Consider the following 662-nt stretch of genomic DNA (forward strand, 5'->3'; position numbering starts at 1 on the left):
CACCAAGGAGACTGTGCTTTCTCGTCTCATTTAACCTGTGCTATCCTAGAAATAAGCGTATGATTCTCTTTCTCTCACCCCAAAGAACATGTATTCCATTTTTTTTTCTTTGCAGACACATCCATATAGCGCTCTGTTGACCACCTCGCTATACAATCAAGTCCTGTTTGCAGCGTTTGCGAATAGCTTCCCGGTCAGTGTTAGAGCATACTATCGTGATGTCGTCTGCGAAGAAGCAGTGTTTAAGGGATGTTATGGTATTTAGTTTCGTGCTGAAGAAGTCCATTGAGATAATGAATAGCAACGTCTCCAACACGGAACCTTGTAAAACACCACACGTGAGTTGTATTTTCTTTGAGAGAGTGTTATTTATTCGTACTAATACAGTCCGTCCCTCCAAAAAATTAGAAACCCACGCAATGAGGTGCATGTCTACCTCATATATTGTTAGTGCATTTATTATGCACCTGTGAGAAACAGAGTCAAATGACCTAGCACAATCTATGAATGCAGCGGCAAGTTTTCTCTCCTTCTACATTATGTGTTACGGAGTCTGTGAGTGTCATCAAAGTTTTTAACCCAGATATCCCTCCGGAAGAAAACCAGCTTGCTGTGGTTGCAGCTTACACCCTACTGTGTCTCGTATGCGTCTTGCTACAATC

The 662-nt window shown here is 42.0% G+C and overlaps 1 pseudogene across 1 annotated transcript in view; it reads left to right on the forward strand.

Moving 5' to 3' along the window:
* The first annotated feature begins 519 nt into the window (after positions 1 to 519).
* The window catches only part of TEOVI_000260600:pseudogene, a 502-nt pseudogene continuing 359 nt past the window's right edge, over positions 520 to 662 (forward strand). Inside the window, 2 exon segments of the mRNA in view lie at positions 520 to 594; positions 597 to 662. The exon segment at positions 597 to 662 is cut by the window's right edge and continues 3 nt beyond it. Of these exon segments, the coding sequence occupies positions 520 to 594; positions 597 to 662 (141 nt within the window).

This window comes from Trypanosoma equiperdum, assembly GCF_001457755.1.
Source record: "Trypanosoma equiperdum strain OVI genome assembly, contig: ctg_572, whole genome shotgun sequence".
Classification (NCBI taxonomy): domain Eukaryota; phylum Euglenozoa; class Kinetoplastea; order Trypanosomatida; family Trypanosomatidae; genus Trypanosoma; species Trypanosoma equiperdum.